Raw genomic sequence first — 17,731 nt, 5'->3', positions numbered from 1 at the left:
GGGGGCTGATGTGTGAATAAATTAAATATTGGTACTAATACGTGTAAAAGGCCAAAAATAAAGGGAGGAGGGGGGTTTCGACGCGATTGCAAGCTCGACCCTCGATTTGAGTCCATGGATTCGACGGCGGTGAGGAGAGGCCGCGGTGGGGGCGTGTGGGAGGGACTTTACCGCCTCCTCATGCGACGCAACTCCGTCTACGTCACCTTCGTCGTCGCTGGTGCCTTCGTTGGAGAACGGGTCCGGTTCCCCCTTCCCCACCCTCTTGTCTAATCTGTGATTTGCGTTAGGGTTGCGATCTTGTTCGATCTGTCTCCTTTGATTTCTTCTCGTTCGAGGTCGGGTAGGGTTTCCCCATATGGATCTGAACCAAAGGCTCTGATTGATCTCTGTTTAGGTGTTATCTTCGTTGACACGCTTGGTTTCGATATGCTCGATCGCGATTGTTCATCTGAGCAATCACAGCCATCGTTTTCTCTCACTGCTTTTGCTTGATTCGATGTATGCCGTTGTGGCAGATCATGAAAAGCCAATAAAATCATGTCAGAGAAATGGAAAGGAGAAGGCAATGAAACCAGTCAGTGTGAATCAAGAACATCTAGACCTGTGAGGATAGATAGGCTTGTTAAATTGCTTCTTTCTTTTCCACTTAGGGATTGTGTAGTGAGTAGGTGGAAATGATATAGTTTTTTTTTTTTTCGGAGCCTTGTTGTTTTTGGTGATTGCTAATCTCGATATCCTTTTTCATCAAAAGCGACATCTTGAATGCTTCATCTGTACTCACAAACTGGCTATTGTTTGCAGGTCGTCGATTATGGTGTTCACAAGCTTTGGGATTATAATAATGCAGGGGTAATGTATCAGAACCTAACAAAATCTTTAACTACTTGAGTGACTGTTGTTTCCATCTGTCTTTATGGGTTGCATTCAGTTGATCTAATTATACACCGGGTATTAAAATGATTTTCTATGCTTTGGGGAATTTTTTTGAAAATGGTGGTTGTTTCATTATTGTGAAGCTCTTTTTGATAGGTAGTGTTTCTATGGGCTATTGTAAAACTTATTCCTATGTGCAATGTTAGATATGATCATGGGACTCATTTAAGCTGATGTGTTTAGAGGTCGAGTTGCTTTGTACAGCATGACAAGAAATATATATCCTAGTGACTGAACATTGGAAATCTAACATCATAATGATGTATTTGGGAGTATTCTTCATGATTCACATGCCCTCAGATTGTTCTACAGTTGCATTTTTGCCATTGTGTTATCTATTTTTCACAAGTTGTGTGTGTGTGATAACAGCATCAAGCAGGAAATTGCACAGCAACGGGATTAGTTTTTTTCCCCCCCTTCTATGGTTTTTTTCTTATGCTTATTTATGGTTGTTAGAGATGAATTAAGAATATCCTGATTCTTGACTGTAAAATGCATCCAGAAGTTTTTGCAAAAACCTGTAGACAGACATGACAAAGTGATTGTACATTTTCTTTCGTTTACAGAAGCATCGTTGTTTTAGTGATTATGAAGTTATTAAACTGGTAAGGAATGAGACCATAATAGTGGATCATGCTAAAGCAGTTTGCTTATCTGCTATCATATGCATGCTAAGTTTACCTTTAATAAAATTCAGCATCTATGATGTAAACAAAAAAGGGAAATTGACACCTTTAATGCAGATTATCATGATCATTTATATTCCACTGGGATTTTCCAATCTTAATATAGATTGATAGGTAATAGAGGTTTCAATGTTTCTTTTATTTTTCTCACTTGTTGCATGAGCTTAACTGCAGGTATTGATGTAGGATTTTATATTTACCAACTTTTTTCCAATAGAAGCAATTGACTACCCTGCTAGGAATACTTTAGAGGGTTGACATCAAGTTTATACCCAAGCTTTAGATTTTGTCTGTTCTTTTGTACCTTCTCCACTTTGGGTTGTGTCCTATAGCCAACCCTATATATTATTCACCATATTCATATTTCAGAGTGAACAATAGTTGGAAATAGATGGAGCATTATTGTTTTGACTTAAATCTTGAGTTGTTTTATGTTTTGCAACAATTTCACGAGGAAGAAAAAATTATGCCCATTCTCACTGGATATAAGATCAATAACTGTACCTTGAGAAATGCACATGTGAAACAGAGAAATAAAGGTTGAGTGGAAAGCCTTGTTTAAATGAGTAAATTTGTTTGTGGAGCTATTCATTTAATATATTCCTAGCAACTCTTTAAGGCTAAATGGTTATAGTTTTAATCTTTGCAATGAGGTCTGTTGCCATACTGTAGAACAAGTTGGATGATTGCTTAGCAAAAGTGATGAACTAATTATGGTAACCATATTATGTGTAGTTCTGGCATTATAGAATGTTCTATTTTGATATTTGTTAATTTTAACATATGATCTTCACAGATGACATGATTCATTATACAAAGGTCTCTTTCTGCGCAATGATGGTGGTAGTAATAATGTCAGGATATTTTTAAACATGATACCGTAGCTTTCAGCCTTTTTGTTGAACTTTGTGAATCCTTCTTTAAGTATAATTTACTAGTTTATTTTGACATTAGCTCATTGCGAATGTCAACCTTCGAAGTAGATCATGGTCTATTTCAGGTAGACTAAATAGAAACTTCTTGTGCTCTTTGCCTATATTTTCTGCCAGGTGTTTCTTTTCCTACAGGTATGCTGTAGGATCTCTACATTCAAATCAAGAGAACAATATTAGTCCTGTGGTTGATTTGGGGAACTTCTTTTGACTGGAAAACAAGATGGGATCGATAATTATTATTTTTGGTATGCTAACCCTAGAAATAATAGCGCTGATTATGCCCTGTTATTTTCCACTGCAGAAGAAGTATGAGGATATTCCAGTACTGGGACAAAGACAATCAGAATGATGTTTCAAGCTGCAGTTCCTTTTCCACAATCTTCAAGCTTATGTGTACTTGAGCTTCCTATAACTTCTTATCTTGGTCTTTCGATAACATGCCATAAGCTGTTCACTGTTACTATCAATTTTTTTGAAGGCAGCTCGGTGATTGTTCTTTTGAGCTGCAAACTGCCACACTAATTTTCTTCTGCGCCGATGTGATCTTAATGACTTTTTTCTTTCATTTTTGCATGAGAACTGATTTGAAAGCTTGCAGAGACTTTGCTTCGAGGTTGCAAGGTAGGTGATTCACCCCCTAAAGTTCTCTATAGGGAATGTTTTGTTGTTTGAAGAGGATACTGATTTCAATGCCATCTCACCTCTATTCTCCGTCATACACTGTACTGTGCCATTGAGCTTTGATGAGTTTTAGCAAGCACGATTCTTGAAGCACATCGGCATTTGTGGCATGGCCTGTATCTTATGAATGTGCTTCTCATCAAAGGTTCATGCAGCGGGATTACTTTTCCTCCGCCCACCCGCCGATGGCAGCCGAGGAGCTTCGGGGAAGAACGCCCACAGTACGCATCTACTTATAGCAGTGGCACCACCGACCACCCACGCGTTCTCACGTGATGCTAAAATGACGGTTGACTTTCCCCGAGCTGGCGTACATTTAGCTGTACTTGGAACAGCGTCACCGGCCGATGTCGCCGCACCGACGCGTTAGGGTTATTTTACTTGAAGTGAAAGGACATCCTTACCCCCATCTGACACGGTTCCGTTTGGCGCCTCATTGGGCAGAAGAACTCTTACCATCATAAGGGCAGTTCGGGTAGAGTTCCCGTCTCTCGTGAGCCCCACCTCTGCCGTCCTCCCTCAAGAGATGCCTTTTAAGATGGCGCGAGAGCATGCGACTCGGATGGCGGAGCGCAGTGGCGAGCAGCGAGAATTGACCGGGCAATTGGGAACTAGTTTGGATCGTCTGCTTCAATGGCGTCGCCAATCCCCTGCTTCCTCCTCCTCTTCCTTTTCCTCTTCTCAGGTGCGTATCTGATCCATCCCTCTCTTCCCATCTCTCGTATATTTCCTTACATATCCGAGTAACAACATATCATCTAGACCCATTTTTTGGCCTTTAGCATTCAGTGAACTCAGTATTCTTTCTTCTTCTTCTTCTTCTTCTTCTTCTTCTTCTTCTTCTTCTTGTTTTATTTTATACACCATGACCCTTTCAACTCAGCTTTCGCTTCCCAGCAATCCATGGTTCTCCTCTTCTTATAGAATGAAACAGAAGCAACAATTACAATGAGAAGCTCAATACATCCCCCTCCTGTTCTTGCCATGAACAATCAATCACATTTCCTATAGAATTCTGCATGTCTTGTGATCTGTTCTCAAATCCACCTCCCTATCGCACATTTTTTCGTCAGTTTTGGTGCTAAACTAAGAGATCAGCTTAGCCGTGAAGCAGACACAACCACATGGCTCCAAGTGTGGACCAGCTTGGCCAACGTACTTCAATGCATATTCAATGCCTGTTGTCCCCTCTCCGTAGATCCATAATATATGTACCTCAACCTCATTGCGGCAGTTAAACGGTATTAGTTGCAGATCGAGTTCAGCACTTTAATGTATGTGGTGGTCCTCGTTGCCACCGCCACCGTCACATGATCTTGCGGATATGGTTTCCTTCTCTCTCTGGTTTGTCGTCGATTCATGGAGACAGCTTCTTAGATCAGCCTTCATCTTGGCAGGTAGTGAGGCGCTCACGGTGGGTGTCAACTACGGGCAGATCGCCAACGATCTGCCGTCTCCCACCCGCGTCGCCGGCCTGCTTCGTTCCCTCAACATCAGCAGAGTAAAGCTCTATGACGCTGACCGGAACGTTCTTACTGCCTTCCACGATACTGATGCGGCGTTTGTGATAGGAATCGGCAACGAGAATGTGTCGACGATGACTGACCCAGGCAAAGCCCTGGCATGGCTGCAACTCCACGTCCTGCCTTACCTTCCTTACACCAACATCACCTGCGTTACCGTCGGGAACGAGGTGTTCAAAGGCAACGACACCCTGCTCATGTCGAATCTTCTCCCGGCGATGCAGTCGGTCCACCAAGCTCTGGTCTCCCTCGGCCTTGATAAGAAGGTGACCGTCGCCAGTGCTCATTCCATCGACATGTTGGCCAGCTCCTACCCTCCTTCCGCCGGCTCCTTCCGCCAGGATCTCGCTGCGTACATCCAACCCATCCTCGGCTTCCACTCCATCACCAACTCGCCCTTCCTCGTCAATGCCTACCCCTTCTTCGCCTACAAGGAAAGCCCGAGCACGATCTCGCTGGACTACGTCCTGTTCGAGCCCAACTCGGGAGTCACCGATCCCAACACCAACCTCAACTACGACAACATGCTGTATGCTCAGATCGATGCGGTTTATTCCGCCATGAGAGCGTGGGGGCACACCGACATCGAGGTCAGGATTTCCGAGACCGGGTGGCCGTCCAGGGGCGACGACGATGAGGTCGGAGCGACGCCGGAAAACGCCGCCAAGTACAATGGGAATTTGCTGCAGAGGATAGAGATGAATCAAGGCACTCCTCTGAAGCCTTCGGTTCCTGTGAATGTCTACGTCTTCGCACTGTTCAATGAGAATTTGAAGCCCGGACCGACCTCGGAGAGGAATTATGGCCTCTTTTATCCCGACGGCACGCCTGTTTACAACGTTGGCTTGCGCGGCCATCTTCCGTCCATCGTCTTCTCTTCCAGCTCGCTGGTGAGCATGCGTGCTATCCACCTTTTGGTTTGATGGTAAGAAGAAGCGGAAGTCAATGCTACATACATTCTTGATCTCTTGCAGATGATGCCCGCTTTGAGCATTGTGATACTCGCGGTGGCAGCTTCGATCTTAACCTGAAACCCACTTCTGCAACTGACGGGCGAAGTGGATGTGGAGATGGTGGTCGAGCATCTCGCCATCCACTGAATCCACCGAACTGATGATGCAAGGTAATTATTGCCTGAGTTCATCACTGCGTCTCTTCTCCTCGGTTGATTTGGTGTCTTCCATGGCTTCATGGCCTAACCAAAACTCTTGTGCAGGTTCAGAATCCCTTCCACGCTGCATTTGTCTGTGTTCAGCCGTTCCGAGCGATAACAGTAGCCACAATTTACTGGGAAGAAGGAGAATTCCAACCAAGATTCTTTTTCGGCATCAACAACAACAACAAAAAGAACATATAGAATCTGTTGCTCTTTTGTTCTGATAAGAATAAGAACAGCATGTTGAATCAAGCTCTGCAAGAAAGACTACCCAGTGACTGAGCTCAATTTGCTTGTTGATTCATGTCAATTTGGATTGTCTTGTGTGATAGAACTGAACAGGACCTACTGAGATGATCAACTATTGCAGTGGACAACATGAACAGGACCTACTGATCCACGATTGCAATCCCAAGTCACTGCAGCACTTTTGTCTCACCACACGACAGTTTGGGATTAGAAATAGCAGGAAGATGTGATGCTAACTTGTTATCATGAAACTAACATGACACAGATTTCTCATGTTCATCAGCATGAATTACTAGGAAGTCCAAAAGCTGTTTAATAGAGTGATCAATTGATGATGGGTTTTCTTTGCCTTCTCTGGTCGAGGAAAGAGAAGAAAAGAGAAAGAGAACCCCTTTGATGATATATATATAGATATATATATGTACATGCATCAACCTTCAGCTAGATAACCCAGGAGCTCTGTTCTTAGCAGAGATCATTCCCTTCCGGTATGCTTTCCAGGGTAGGCCTCCACTCCATGGCCCTCTCTTTCTCGCTTGCGCCGCCTCTGCTTTGCTGCTCTCTTCGGAGAAGAGACATCATGTCATCAAGGGAGACCCCTCCTTTCCTCACCATCTCCTTCAGCTCTTGCTTGGACACCACCAGCTTGATTCTGACGAGGCCCTCTCCTGCACTGGTCTCTGCCACCGGCTTCTTGGGAGGGAGGAGATAGTACAGCTGCCCATGTCTCATACGCTTCTCCGGATCCAGGCAGGCGATCACCGGAAGTGCGTCGGAGATTGCGTGCCCAGGGAACTCGTTCAGCACCTGTTGCACCTTGAGAGGTGAAGGGTATCGAAGAACCTCCCCATCCATCCTCATTATCTCGATCACCTTCTTCTCCTGAAGAATCAAGCAATTCCCCATGCCAACACTGCTGTTCAGCCTTATCGGGATCAAAGGCGGAGGCTGGAAAGGAGGGAGGGAGTCTCCATATTTAAAAGGTGAAGCTTGGAAGAACGACCCTCTCTTGGCAAGATATTGCTTGGATGCCATGGACAGACCTCCTCACTTTGATACCACCAATCAAAGTTGTTTGCTGGCAAGATGAAACCTGAGATCAATGGACTCCGTTGGTGGGTCGATCTCCTGCACTTCCAGAGAATCTGAAGACTAATGCACCAGCGAGTGGAGGAGCTGCCATCAACTCCCCATTAGTTTTTAGTGGTGAGGATGGTTGAAGCCCAGAGGCACCACTCAACGCATGGCTAGTGGTTTGACCACAAGGTGCCAGGGCTTACCAGTTAACCCTGACGTTGACTTCCTGGATCATCCATCCATGAACATGGTTTTAACTCCATGAGAGTGAAATGGCATCATGAGATCAGTAGATGGCCAACAAAAAACCGACATGATCGATCCATGGTGGCTGCAAGAAACGCGTGATTCAAATGGGTGGTAGGATTGCGCTGTCAACACGGCTCCTGGTGGAACATGCAAACGATTCCCTCGTGCTTCCGTTCATTGAACGTTACATACCCTTCTCCCTCGGCCATTCCAAGGCCTGGCATGGCCATTAGTTATTGGCCTTCGTGTTCCGGGAAAGAACAGCGTCGGTGGTCCATCTCCACATCGCCATGCCCTGAACAAGGAAGAAGAAGAAGAAGGAGATCTATGTTTTCTTTGGTCCTGTCACCATCTTTAGTACTTGTTCTGTCTTCATCTGAGTCAAGAGAAATCAACAGTTGGAATTCGCTTGCTTGTCTTGCAATTTTGAGAGAGAGAGAGAGAGAGAGAGAGAGAGCGAGAGAAGGGGGAGCAGTCTACATCATTCATCGGACCCACTACGAGCTCCTCCTCCCCACCAACGTTTGTCCCCGCCGCCCACCACTTGAGGTGACGATGGCGATGACGCTGGTTCGACGTCTTCGACCTCTACCGCTGCATCTAGGGCAATAAAACACTTACATTTCGCAGATAGTAAGCATTAAGCAAGAGCTGCAGGAAATGGCGTCACCGGTGGCGCTGCCCGGCTTCACCTGCAGAAATTGGGGCGGCGCCGCCTGAGAGAGCTTCCCATGTCTCCGTTACTTCCCTCCAAGCATCCAAACTTACATTGTTATCTTTCTATTTTCCTAAAATATATATATATATATATATATATAATAAGAATAATAAATTAATGTATATATATCTTTATTATGTGATCACAGTGCGTTGATTGAAGCAAATGCATGGCTCAGATTTCGCCACACGAAACATGCCCGCACAACATGATTGGTTGCCGGGACACGAGATGAGACAAGAATGCGAACGATGAGATGTTTTGACCGTTGCAAACTCGTTATGAGGAGAGCCACACCGCTCGTAACCGTTACATTTCAAACACACGATTCCAACCGAGAGGAAGACGAAGAAGTTACAGAGATAGAAGGGAATGGGTTGCATCTCCTCCAAACCACTCGCCGAAGACGATCTCGACCCCGGGATCTTCATCTCCGACGGCGTCGGATTGGCCAGCGAGTGCCCCAACCACGTCGTCTTGCTCACCTCCACCACCTACGGCGTCCTAAACCTCGACCGTAGTGAACCTCACGGGAAGAAGTGCGACGCCGAAGAAGCAGAGGAAGTCATCAAGAGGGAATGCAGGAGATCTCCTCGTGCTGATCTCACCATCGATCGATTCGATAAGAGCGTCAAGAAGGAAGTGCCCTCGGAGGTCATCGATGCACGGGAACTCATGGAGGACCTAGCCGACGAGACGCCGTTCTGGACACCGCTAAAGAAGCCCGCGAAACTCCATGCTTCGAAGGTCTCGGCGTCGCCCACGAAACAGATAAGGAGAGCGTTAGGGAAGGAGAACGCGCCGCAGCGGCGGGATCCTAAAAGCGGGGATCTTGACTCGAATCGGATACTGAGGCCCTTCAGTTCTTCGGACAACGGGAAGCGGATCGGATTAGCAGCGCAGACTCCGTGCAAGAACAGTCTCACTGATGCCGGCAAGGCATCCGGGAGAGATTCTAGGGGGTCTGCGTCGAGGAGGAGTCTGAGCCCTTTCTTTGATCCAGAGCTCGTTGCGTCCCTGGAGAGGGAATACTTGCAGGAAGGGGAGCAGATAAAAAAGATGGTACCTTTATCTCCTAGAAACCGAAAAGCCCATCATGATCCCAGTTTCCTGCTTCGGTCCTACCAGGAGAAGTGCCCTCCGGGAGGACAGAACACGGTGGTTCTGTACACGACGACGCTGCGGGGGATAAGGAAGACGTTCGAGGACTGCAATGCCGTCAGATCCACGCTAGAGTCCTACCATGTCCGAATCATGGAGAGGGATATCTCCATGGACTCGGGATACCGAGAGGAACTGAGGTCGCTAATGGGATCAAAGGAAGTCAAGGTCCCTGCAGCTTTCGTCAGGGGGAGGCTCATCGGCGGCGCCGAGGAGGTGCTGAGGTTGGAAGACGAAGGGAAACTGGAGCTGCTGCTGGAGGGGATTCCAAGGGCGGCGTCATCCTGCGAGGGTTGCGCAGGGTTGAGGTTCATCATGTGTATGGATTGCAGTGGCAGCTGCAAGGTGTTGGATGAAGAGCAGAAGAAGATGGTGAAGTGTGGAGTCTGTAACGAGAATGGTCTAATTCACTGCCCCATATGTTGCTGAGCAAACTGTCCTCCTTTCCTGCAACTCTGTAAGTGTTGGCCACTCCACTCCTCCATACCAACACTTGCATCCTCCATTGATCGTTCCAATTTATTTTCTTGTATTATTTGTGCTTATTCGACTGGAGCTCATCACAATGCTATTAGAATGTATCTCTCTGTTGCATGTTGTATGTGATTAAAGGGATTCTCTACTCACAAAACATGGTCTTTGGTTCCTCGAATGTTCTTTCTGCTACTGGTTTTTGTATTTGGAGATGATGATGATGATGACGTATTGTCAGCGGCATCGGAGCCGTTTTAGCAAAAGACGACCCGGCCCAGTTCTTGAATAGCTCTCGGATCCGAACCCGAAACGACCCCCTTATCCGGCCCGCTGACAATCAAGCACGACTATTAAAGTTTGTGGAGTGACGTATGGGCTTCGGACCCGGCCCGGTTCTTTTGTAACTTCAGGATCCGAACCCGAAACGTTCCGCTCCGAGAAAACGCAAAACGCGGACGCGGTGATAAACGCCTCCGGCGACGGGCGCACCTTCCGGTACTCTTTCGTCCCCGATTCGTATCTCCTTGCGAGGACTCCAGCGATGGCGGTCCGGGCGAGCGTCGCCTGCTTTCCGGTGGACTCCGAAGCCCTGGAGACGTGCGGCATCCCGTGGGGGATCGCCGTCACGCCCTTCTCCGCGGTGGACGAGCGCGGGAACCTGCCGGCGCGGGGCTCCGAGGGCCACCTCCTTCCCCGGTGCGACAACTGCTGGGCCTACTTTAACACTTACTGCGAGCTCGATCAGTGGACGTGGAGCTGCGCCATCTGCGGCTCCCTCAACGGGCTCACCTCCCACGCCGTCTCTCGCTACTCCCAGCCGGAGTCCTGCCCCGACCTGTCTTCTTCTTTCGTGGATCTCGAGATCCCCGGTGGGTTCTTCCGTTTCTTGAGATTTCTAGGGTTTCTTTATCTATTAACTTTTAGTCCTATGACGAAAGAAAATTTTTGGATGCGTAGGGGATGGATCCGAGGAAGGGATGACGCAAGCTCGGCCGGTCTATGTTGCGGCAGTGGATTTGTGTTGTAAGATACGAGACTCCTTATGATTTATGGATTTTGATTTCATCATTTGCATACAGGTTTAACTGTTCATTCTTTGAGAAGTGTATTGTGTTTTTCATACTGTAATCATACGAAATGAAAAGATAGAAAAATAACATTCTTGTTTTGCCCTATATAATTTCGTAGTTCATATTGCCTCTGCATATTGATCTTTAGTATAAGTTTATTCAACTAGATTTTTCTGAAGAGCAAAGGATCACCATCAAGTGATTCATCACATTGCACTCAGATGTGATAAGGGTTCTTGCAATGTGTTGGTTTTTCTGTGGGTTAAGAAGTTGGTGTAGAATGATCGGAGAAGAGTATTAAACGTGTTTTGTAGTTTTATAACGCCAGGCAACTTTATCAGCCTTTGAGCTTATTCACCATATTATCTATAGCATAAATATTCTTTTCTTTAATTGTGACATGATAGTTCAAAGATCCACTTGCCTACTTTGCATGCAAATCTTAGTTATAATATTATGACTAATACATTTGATGCGCTTATATTATGTTACTATTGTACGATTATTATAGCCCATTTTTGGCATTAAGAATTGCTTTGATTTTTTTATTGATGAAGCATTCCATCATTTCTGTCATTTATTTCTTGAGTTGATTTGCTAAAATGTATCTATAGTGTACTACACAGAAAGATCTGCTTCTTCATACCCACTTAGTGTCTAGATCACTTGCTTGACATTTTCAACTCTGCAGCTTCTGAAGAGTTCTTGGAACTCGTCAAAAGTGCTCTTCTGGCAGCTCTTGAAGGTGAGGGATCTGGAATCTGGTAAATTGTGTTATACCCTTGAGGTTACATACTTGTCGCCTAGCTTCAATAAATATTTTTCTGAATGTCCTGACCTATCGATTGTATATTTGCAGCTCTGGCTCCGGGGTCTTTGTTTGGGCTTGTTACGTTCAGTCACAAGATTGGCTTGTATGATGTTCAAGGTCCTATACCGGTTGTTAAAAATGTCTTTATCCTTCCTGAATCAGATGGTCAATTACCAGTTTCCCTTGAAGATGTCATGCCACTGCTTGCATTTCTGGCTCCTGTATGGTTCTAAGTTCTATCAAGTGAAGCATCTTCTTATGAAATCATTAAATTTCCCTACTATTCAGAATGTTTTTGTATTGTGTGCATGCTTGAGGCCTGAGCTTAGATTTTACCATTAACAGGTCGAAAGTTGTAAGGATCAGATTGCTACGGCTCTCGACACTCTAAAACCTACAACTTCATGGGAAAGATCCACACCTACAGTACAAGGTTGGGATGGCATGTTGTTAGGTGGCCGGGGCTTTGGATCAGCAATGGAAGCTCTTGTTAGTTATCTGAGTTCAGATTATGGCAATACATTTGCACTCGGTATAATAAATCCATAGTACATAATGCTAGCTTCAACCTAATCTACCTAGAATATTTTAGAATGAGATTCTAGCTTGTGGTCTATGCCATACACCCTTTTGCCCTTGTGTCCGGGTTGACATATTAATGGAAGTGTTTTTGTTCAATGAATAACAGCTAGGGTATTTGCCTTTCTTTCTGGCCCCCCTGATTATGGAGCTGGGCAATTAGACACAAGTAGGTATGGTGAGCAATATGCAAGCAAAGGGGAGGATGCGGATCTCGCGTTGCTACCTGAACAGACACCATTTTACAAAGATTTGGTAAGTTGACTTAATATGTGATTGATAGCTTTGGAACCACATGTTTGAAAATGTAATCCTGATCAACATGGTTAGGCTGTTGTCGCTGTTCAAGCAGGTGTTTCTGTGGACATATTTGCTGTCACCAATGAATATACAGATTTGGCATCTTTAAAGTTTCTAAGTATTAATAGTGGTGGCTCCTTGTTTCTATATGCGAATACAGATGATTCCACACTTCCTCAGGATATGTAAGTAAACCATGGATCCTATTCTAACCATGGAATGCTCTTAGCTTAACATTGCAAATTATTTGGGTAATCATAATGGGCTATTTTTTTAACCATAGATTAATAGACCGTCTAATATTATCAAGTAATGCTCTTAGCTTTCGCAATATTCAATTAGCCATTTGTAAATGAGCAATAGTAGCAAAAGTTTGGATTTGATCAGAAGAGCAGTGTTAAACATGAACATGTGGACAATCAAGTGATAAATCACTATCCTTCTACTATGTCACAATGTTTCATTAATGACATTTAAGGCAAGCTATCATTTTGACTGACCCACTACATGTTTTTAAAAGCTTATTGTTTATGTTCATGCAAACTGTAATCTTTAGTTCAGACAGCCTGCTAAACATCTTTATTTGTAGACATGATCCTGTGGTTTTTTTTTTCCCTTTTCCCTATATTTTTTGTTAGAAACAGGATGCCTGATTATAAGTTTATGCCTCTTACAGTTACCGTATGTTGAGTCGTCCATATGCTTTTGGTTGTCTACTGCGGTTGAGAACATCGTCTGAGTTCAAAACTGGAAATTCTGTACGCATTTTATGTTAACGCTCTATATTTTAAAATTTGTGATGTACTTAAGTTTTCTCTCATCTTTGCATTTGATATGTTTTTTTGACTTTTTACAGTATGGCCATTTCTTCCCGGACCCTCAATATGAGAATGTTCAGCACATTATTTGCTGTGATTCGTTTGCTACATATACTTACGATTTTGAGTTTGCAAATAATGATGTTTTTTCCAGGTAAAATTTACCAGCTGCAGCAGTTTCTACAAGCATCTTGTCATGCATACCTATCTATACATATTTCTTTGACCTATGGTCAAGTCAATTACTTGCCATTTTCTTCAATTATGAAAGTTTGTAAAAGAATTAAAAATATGGCAGTTGGGAAAGGGGCTTTTAGTCCTATTTATTATTGCTCATATCTTTCTTGATGAGCCAATGGTTGTACACATTGTTGAAGGCATTTGTTATCTGGTACAATTTCTTTGGATAGATTGGTCTTTGCATTTTGTAATTACAAAGGAATGCTGTTTGATGACATCACAAATTCATACTAGTTCTCATCTCAACACTTGCAAAATAATGAAAAATTTTGAGTTAGCAAATTCTTGTTTGCTAGCTGCTTTGGAGCTTCATGGTTTGTTTAGATGCATTCTTGAATTAAATGCACAAAGTAGAAGAAAAAGAAAGAAACTGTAAGTTGTTCGTTGTTCCTTAACCAGGAGCAAATGTCCCTACAATCATCTCCATCATAATCTGAGAGACAAATAGGGGAAATAAGTAGATGAAGGTTTAGGGGAAATAATCATGCAAACAACCATAATTAATCTAACCGTAGGTCTTTTGAAGGTTCCTATAGATAGATTTCAAATTCCAGATTCATATTACAAGTATTTTGCTTTTTATTTCCTGAGAGGTGGATTATAATGTCTTATACCATCTTGAGGTTGGTTAGGGTCATGATGTCAAAAAGCTTCTTCAGAAATCATGTCGTTTGTATGGCCGCATAACTCCAATTTCTTGTGTATGAAATTTCCTATTACTACTATTTTTGTGCAGATCAAATTTCTAATGATGTAATACACCTGGCTATTTGTAGCAGGCACAGAGATCCTCTTGTAATCCAGATTGCTTTCCAGTATTCAATTGTTGTGCCTAATGAGATGCAAAATGATGCTGGTCTGGTTTCTGCTGCTAGGTATGATCAATAAACATCCTTGCTGTTTATTTTGTCCAATAACATCATTGCTAGGTATGATCTGTATACATGAGAAGTCTAATTTGGTATTTTCTTTCCTTGAGAAGCATGATTATGTAAACTATGGCTCCATCGTTATATGAATTGCGTCCACCCGCATGACATGTAATGTAAGCATGTTCAAGTTGGACACTAATTGAACTGCATCAAATGTCAAATGATTACAAGATATTATAAGTAGACCATTTTGTTTTAAGACCCATGAAAGTGCATATTAAAATCTGTAATTTTGAAGCATTAACATGCTAGTTATCATGTCACTGAACAAGAAACCTGGATAAGCACCTGAAAGAGGTTCACAATTGTTGAAGCCTGTATACCTTTACTGTTGCACTATGAAATAGGTTCTTTGTGCCTCTTGAATGTCACCTAATGCTTAGTATCATACTAAGATGGCCATTTGTCAATTTCTGTGGATCCAGGTATTCCTTGAAGAGGCGTTTAAGAGTAAGAACATTGCAGTTCACTACAGCTCGAAGCATAAATGACCTTTATGACAGTGTTGATCCGGAAGTGGTCTTATCTATCCTTGTTCACAAGGTAAATAGTATGGAATCATCTCTTAAAATCTCTTCATTATACTTTTGTCAAATTAGAATTGCCCACATGTTATAGTGACTTTGTTATCTGTTTTGCAACTAAGCTACCAAAAATTGGCAAACCAAAAACTCTTAACTTAATTTTGTATTGCATCTATTCATTTTAATCAGATCCAGATTGATTTAACTTGTCTAGAATCAATAGTGTGACAAAAGTTGTGCCTCGAACAAGAATAAATCTGCATTGCAACTTGTTAGAGTTATGCCTCTAATGGAAACAATTTTGATTCAAGTGCTGTAGAAACCTGTTCAAGAGATTAAATATATTAGATCAGAATAATTTTATCACTGAAAAGAATAGAAAAGATTGAAGAAAGCAATGAGCACTTTAGCACATATTTGGGGCTCACATGCTCTCTAATACTTTTATCAACTATCCTAGCATAGCTTTGGAAATACCATGAAGGTTCAAAAATTTTATAGTCCTCAGTAAATTTTGTAATCAACTGGTCAGTATTGAGCAGGAGGGCCAAGCCTCACTCTTGATCAATATCAACTGCTGATAATTCCAAAATAAGACTTCTCAGTTCTTCTCTTATTGAGGAAAAGTCAGGCGTTGATTGTTGTGACTCTTCTAAGTCCAGTCAGCAGATGCAGGAGAGATGGGATGTAGGTCATGCATAGTTGGTGGGATGTGGAGGGGGAGTGTAGAGGGCCATAGTTTGTTGCTTGACAAGTACTGCAGGAATGGAAGGTTGTATCTTAATGCTGTTTTGGCTAGTCCTGCATATATATGCCTCGCAACCTTTAGCAAAATATTTTCTGCATTGCTCTTTGGCTGACTAATGTAGTCTTAACACTTTTATCGTCCATCCTTTGAGGGCAATCAACTATTTGTTATAATTGTAGTCTATCCAGTTGATTATGTGTTTTTGGGTACAAATTTTGTTGATATCTCTATTTGATTTCCAGTCCATTTCAGCTAATGCAATTTAATATAAAGTTGCTTTACTGATATTAATGTTTTAATTTTGCTTCTATTCAGGTTATTTTAGCTTCCTTGGAGCAAGGAGTGAGGGAAGGAAGATTGCTGATCCATGATTGGCTAGTCATTCTTTTATCTCAGTATCATGATGTATACAAGCTAGTCCAGTATGAAAATGGGCGCTCAACTTCCAATATTGATGTTGCCTTCACCCAGTGTCCCCAGCTGCAGTCACTGCCTCGGCTTGTATTTGCTTTGCTTAGGAGTCCTCTCCTCCGTTTCCACGAAGAGGGTGTACATCCAGATTATCGGATATATTTACAATGCCTTTTTAGGTACCTCTTACTTGTGTGCTTCCAGTTGAACCCTCTATTAAGGCTTTAGTTGATGCCTTCCAACCGCAACATTGCTCTTTAGCACCAATGTATAGGGAAATATTTGTTGAGGATTGGTGGAATTTAGTGCTGATACTAGTTTTTCTAAGATTTTAGTATGCTATTACATGATTCTATGGAAGTCAATAGTACTTAGTGGCCAATTTGTTAAGTTCAAATCGATCTCTATCTGTTCCATTTTATCAATGCATTTGGAATTTCTTGTAGCTGTTTCTTGCATTATTGTTGTCTTTACAGAAGATCCAGCATAATCCAAGAAAAACTTACTTGGTATGTGTTTTGGTGTCACAGTTCGCTGGGGCCATCATCGCTTCAATGTGCCATTTATCCAGTTTTGACTTCGTATGCAACACCAGACAAACAAGCTTATCCACGCCATTCATTGAGTCGTTCTGCTCTTGTCAAAAGCGGAAGTCCCATATTTTTTCTTGATGCCTTCACAAATCTTATCGTATATTATTCGTCAACAGCTGATTCTTCACTTCCCTTTCCTCCACCACATGATTGTAAGCAGTAATTTCTCTCTTGACTATTGTAGTGGTTCATTTCTTAATTTATAAGATGGTTATGGCTCTAAGTTTTAAGGAAAACCCTATACCTGTCTGTTTTTCTGAGACAATTTTGTGCTGCAGGTCTTCTGCGTACCACGATCAATAGATTAAAGCAAGAGAGAAGTATAACACCAAAGCTGATGTTTATCCGGGGTGGGCACGATGATGCCACGGCCTTTGAGAACTACCTTATGGAAGACAAGGATGTCGACGGAACTGGAATTCCCAGCGTCACAGGCTTTGTCACCTTCCTCGAAGAGATTGCAAATGATGTATCAGAAAACATCAAGTAACAATGGAGTTCATCCACCGATATGCTAGCTGGAATTATGGTCAAAACCTGGATCGAAATAAGCATCTTGATTTTCTGTTAAGAATCGGTAGGCTCATGAATTTTTGGCGGTAGTCGTGACTTCATGAGAAGCTCAATGGAGTCGTCCATCGAATCATTTGCCATTTCCGAATGATGGCATTCACGAGTCTTCTTGGAACCAATTTTCTGATTGACTGCAAACACTTGTTAAGAAGAATATTTGTTGTGATTGTATGACACAGCACCATGGATGTTAAAATCGAGGCGATGCCTACCCTCGGGGCAGGTCATAAAATGCGACATTTAGCAGAGTACATCGAGCATGATATCCATTCTTGATTATTCACTTC

The 17,731-nt window shown here is 43.0% G+C and overlaps 4 protein-coding genes across 8 annotated transcripts; 3 read left to right on the top strand and 1 right to left on the bottom strand.

The window, feature by feature from the left end:
- The first annotated feature begins 2,902 nt into the window (after positions 1-2,902).
- On the top strand, positions 2,903-6,294 carry LOC135614774 (glucan endo-1,3-beta-glucosidase 14-like). 3 transcript variants are annotated; one of them, XM_065112495.1, is made up of 5 exons: positions 2,903-3,178; positions 3,394-3,923; positions 4,636-5,651; positions 5,736-5,884; positions 5,978-6,294. In XM_065112495.1, the coding sequence occupies exons 2-4, from the start codon at positions 3,872-3,874 to the stop codon at positions 5,790-5,792; spliced, it is 1,125 nt and encodes a 374-aa protein (XP_064968567.1). In that variant the 5' UTR covers positions 2,903-3,178; positions 3,394-3,871; the 3' UTR covers positions 5,793-5,884; positions 5,978-6,294. The 3 variants fall into 3 exon arrangements, with proteins under 3 accessions (XP_064968567.1, XP_064968568.1, XP_064968566.1); XM_065112496.1 differs by having other exon boundaries at positions 3,384-3,923; positions 5,984-6,294; XM_065112494.1 differs by having other exon boundaries at positions 3,384-3,923.
- Positions 6,295-6,373: 79 nt separating this feature from the next.
- Positions 6,374-7,347, bottom strand: LOC103987707 (uncharacterized). Its single transcript, XM_009406085.3, has one exon. It carries the CDS (start codon positions 7,199-7,201, stop codon positions 6,632-6,634), a length of 570 nt encoding a protein of 189 aa, XP_009404360.1. The 5' UTR covers positions 7,202-7,347; the 3' UTR covers positions 6,374-6,631.
- A 1,159-nt stretch (positions 7,348-8,506) lies between these two features.
- LOC103987706 (uncharacterized protein At3g28850-like) lies at positions 8,507-10,027 on the top strand. Its single transcript, XM_009406084.3, has one exon. The coding sequence runs from the start codon at positions 8,583-8,585 to the stop codon at positions 9,798-9,800; it is 1,218 nt and encodes a 405-aa protein (XP_009404359.2). The 5' UTR covers positions 8,507-8,582; the 3' UTR covers positions 9,801-10,027.
- Positions 10,028-10,276: 249 nt separating this feature from the next.
- On the top strand, positions 10,277-17,695 carry LOC135614772 (protein transport protein SEC23 D-like). Of its 3 annotated transcripts, none has more exons than XM_065112490.1 (14): positions 10,277-10,714; positions 10,803-10,868; positions 11,607-11,660; positions 11,775-11,947; positions 12,072-12,258; positions 12,415-12,560; positions 12,636-12,790; positions 13,282-13,363; positions 13,462-13,577; positions 14,443-14,538; positions 15,021-15,138; positions 16,183-16,457; positions 16,809-17,023; positions 17,150-17,695. In XM_065112490.1, exons 1-14 carry the CDS (start codon positions 10,387-10,389, stop codon positions 17,359-17,361), a joined length of 2,223 nt encoding a protein of 740 aa, XP_064968562.1. In that variant the 5' UTR covers positions 10,277-10,386; the 3' UTR covers positions 17,362-17,695. The 3 variants fall into 3 exon arrangements, with proteins under 3 accessions (XP_064968562.1, XP_064968561.1, XP_064968563.1); XM_065112489.1 differs by having other exon boundaries at positions 14,440-14,538; XM_065112491.1 differs by having other exon boundaries at positions 10,576-10,714; positions 11,607-11,679; positions 14,440-14,538.
- The last annotated feature ends 36 nt before the right edge of the window (positions 17,696-17,731 follow it).

Source organism: Musa acuminata, chromosome BXJ2-6 (genome assembly GCF_036884655.1).
Source record: "Musa acuminata AAA Group cultivar baxijiao chromosome BXJ2-6, Cavendish_Baxijiao_AAA, whole genome shotgun sequence".
Lineage (NCBI taxonomy): Eukaryota > Viridiplantae > Streptophyta > Magnoliopsida > Zingiberales > Musaceae > Musa > Musa acuminata.
Note: the sequence above shows the minus strand (reverse complement) of the source record. Positions and strands in the feature narration are given on the sequence as shown.

What these genes read in the sequence shown, in the direction of transcription:
- LOC135614774 (XM_065112495.1), top strand. Translation starts at nt 3,872, where the DNA reads ATGGCGTCGCCAATCCCCTGCTTCCTCCTCCTCTTCCTTTTCCTCTTC. An exon ending in CTTCCTTTTCCTCTTCTCAG is followed by an intron (nt 3,924 to 4,635) that starts GTGCGTATCTGA and finishes TCATCTTGGCAG; the next exon opens with GTAGTGAGGCGCTCACGGTG. An exon ending in TCTTCTCTTCCAGCTCGCTG is followed by an intron (nt 5,652 to 5,735) that starts GTGAGCATGCGT and finishes GATCTCTTGCAG; the next exon opens with ATGATGCCCGCTTTGAGCAT.
- LOC103987707 (XM_009406085.3), bottom strand. Translation starts at nt 7,201, where the DNA reads ATGGCATCCAAGCAATATCTTGCCAAGAGAGGGTCGTTCTTCCAAGCT.
- LOC103987706 (XM_009406084.3), top strand. Translation starts at nt 8,583, where the DNA reads ATGGGTTGCATCTCCTCCAAACCACTCGCCGAAGACGATCTCGACCCC.
- LOC135614772 (XM_065112489.1), top strand. Translation starts at nt 10,387, where the DNA reads ATGGCGGTCCGGGCGAGCGTCGCCTGCTTTCCGGTGGACTCCGAAGCC. An exon ending in TCTTCTGGCAGCTCTTGAAG is followed by an intron (nt 11,661 to 11,774) that starts GTGAGGGATCTG and finishes GTATATTTGCAG; the next exon opens with CTCTGGCTCCGGGGTCTTTG. An exon ending in AGTTCAAAACTGGAAATTCT is followed by an intron (nt 13,364 to 13,461) that starts GTACGCATTTTA and finishes GACTTTTTACAG; the next exon opens with TATGGCCATTTCTTCCCGGA.